Raw genomic sequence first — 1,333 nt, forward strand, 5'->3', positions numbered from 1 at the left:
GTACATTAGCCTGGTATCCAGCCGTAATATAGCTCCCGAGTCTCTTCTCTCCTCTTTGAAGAGACTCTGGAGCTATATTACGGCTGGATACCAGGCTAGTTTTACATGTAGTTTCACTCCGACACAATACACAATAGATGTCTGTGCTATGCTGTAATATGAAACAGTCAATCTAGCTGCAGTGTAGCCTTATCTAACATGATATAGTCAGCTAAGGAGATCTTTTTTGCAGCATCTCTGAAGGTTTACTTTATGACATTGTAAACTACATAAATAGACCAACATACTAGATGAAACGTGTAGGAACATGCTTTACAATGTAAGTTTCAGCGGTCAACAATCAGTACTTTCAATAAGCTGTCTAAGTATTGTTTAAAACAACAGTCATTTCAGCATCCAACATGGACAAGTTAATTAAGGTAACACTCAATGTACATATAGAATGACCAATAAATTATGCCTTACCTGCGGGGGCGCTTCTGCTTGTTCTTCGTCCTAGTCTTTCTCGTAGGCTTCGGCAAAATGCGCCTCTGAAGAGAGCAGGGGTATCATCAATGTTGATTTTAAAATATGGTGTTATAAAGCTTGGAGCAGAGATGGGAAAGAGTGAATAATTCTTCTGATAACTGGGAGCATGATCTCACTCGGGTCTTCACAATGTTATTGTTATTTGTGGTACATGTAGTTTCACTCCGACACAATGCACAATAAATGTCTGTGCTATGCTGTAATATGAAACTGTCAATTTAGCTGCAGTGTAGCCTTAACTAACATGATATTGTCAGCTGAGGAGATCTTTTTTTGCAGCACTAGGACTAGGACAACATTAGTGTTTAAATCACCTTTGTGCACTAGAGATTAAAACAACAAATAAATAAGTGTTGATATAAAATATTTCTTTAGGTATCATTTTGAGAATGAGAAATTCCAACATGTTGATTAATTGAAAGATAGTAAAGGCAAAATAACAATCGGTCCCTATGAATACAAATGCTTTTAACAAACTTCCACACACAGAACACCTACCTGTGCAATGAAGACAACATGCTTGCCACTGAACTTCTTCTCCAGTTCCCGGACAAGGCGCACCTGCACCTTCTGGAAGGCCTTCAGCTGAGGCACTGGCACAAAGATGATGATGGCCTTCCTGCTGGATCCAACTTCTACCTCCTGGATACAACAACACAGGTGGGTGGTCAGTAAACAAAGGGCTTTCTACCAACAAATGGTGACACAACAGCAAGGCAGATTATCATTCAGTGGCCTTATTCATTGACATGGAAGAAAAGAATAACTTGGTAAGTATTGAAATATGGATGCTGTAGTACATTAC

General features: G+C 39.2%; 1 protein-coding gene across 1 annotated transcript in view; it reads right to left on the bottom strand.

Annotated features, from left to right (window-relative positions):
• Window positions 1–465: 465 nt before the first annotated feature.
• The window catches only part of LOC118410133 (40S ribosomal protein S7), a gene marked incomplete at its 3' end in the record, with an annotated part of 2,440 nt that continues 1,572 nt past the window's right edge, over window positions 466–1,333 (bottom strand). The window contains 2 exon segments of the mRNA XM_035811659.1: window positions 466–530; window positions 1,027–1,170. Coding sequence (XP_035667552.1) covers window positions 466–530; window positions 1,027–1,170 — 209 coding nt within the window.

This window comes from Branchiostoma floridae, chromosome 2 (assembly GCF_000003815.2).
Source record: "Branchiostoma floridae strain S238N-H82 chromosome 2, Bfl_VNyyK, whole genome shotgun sequence".
Classification (NCBI taxonomy): domain Eukaryota; kingdom Metazoa; phylum Chordata; class Leptocardii; order Amphioxiformes; family Branchiostomatidae; genus Branchiostoma; species Branchiostoma floridae.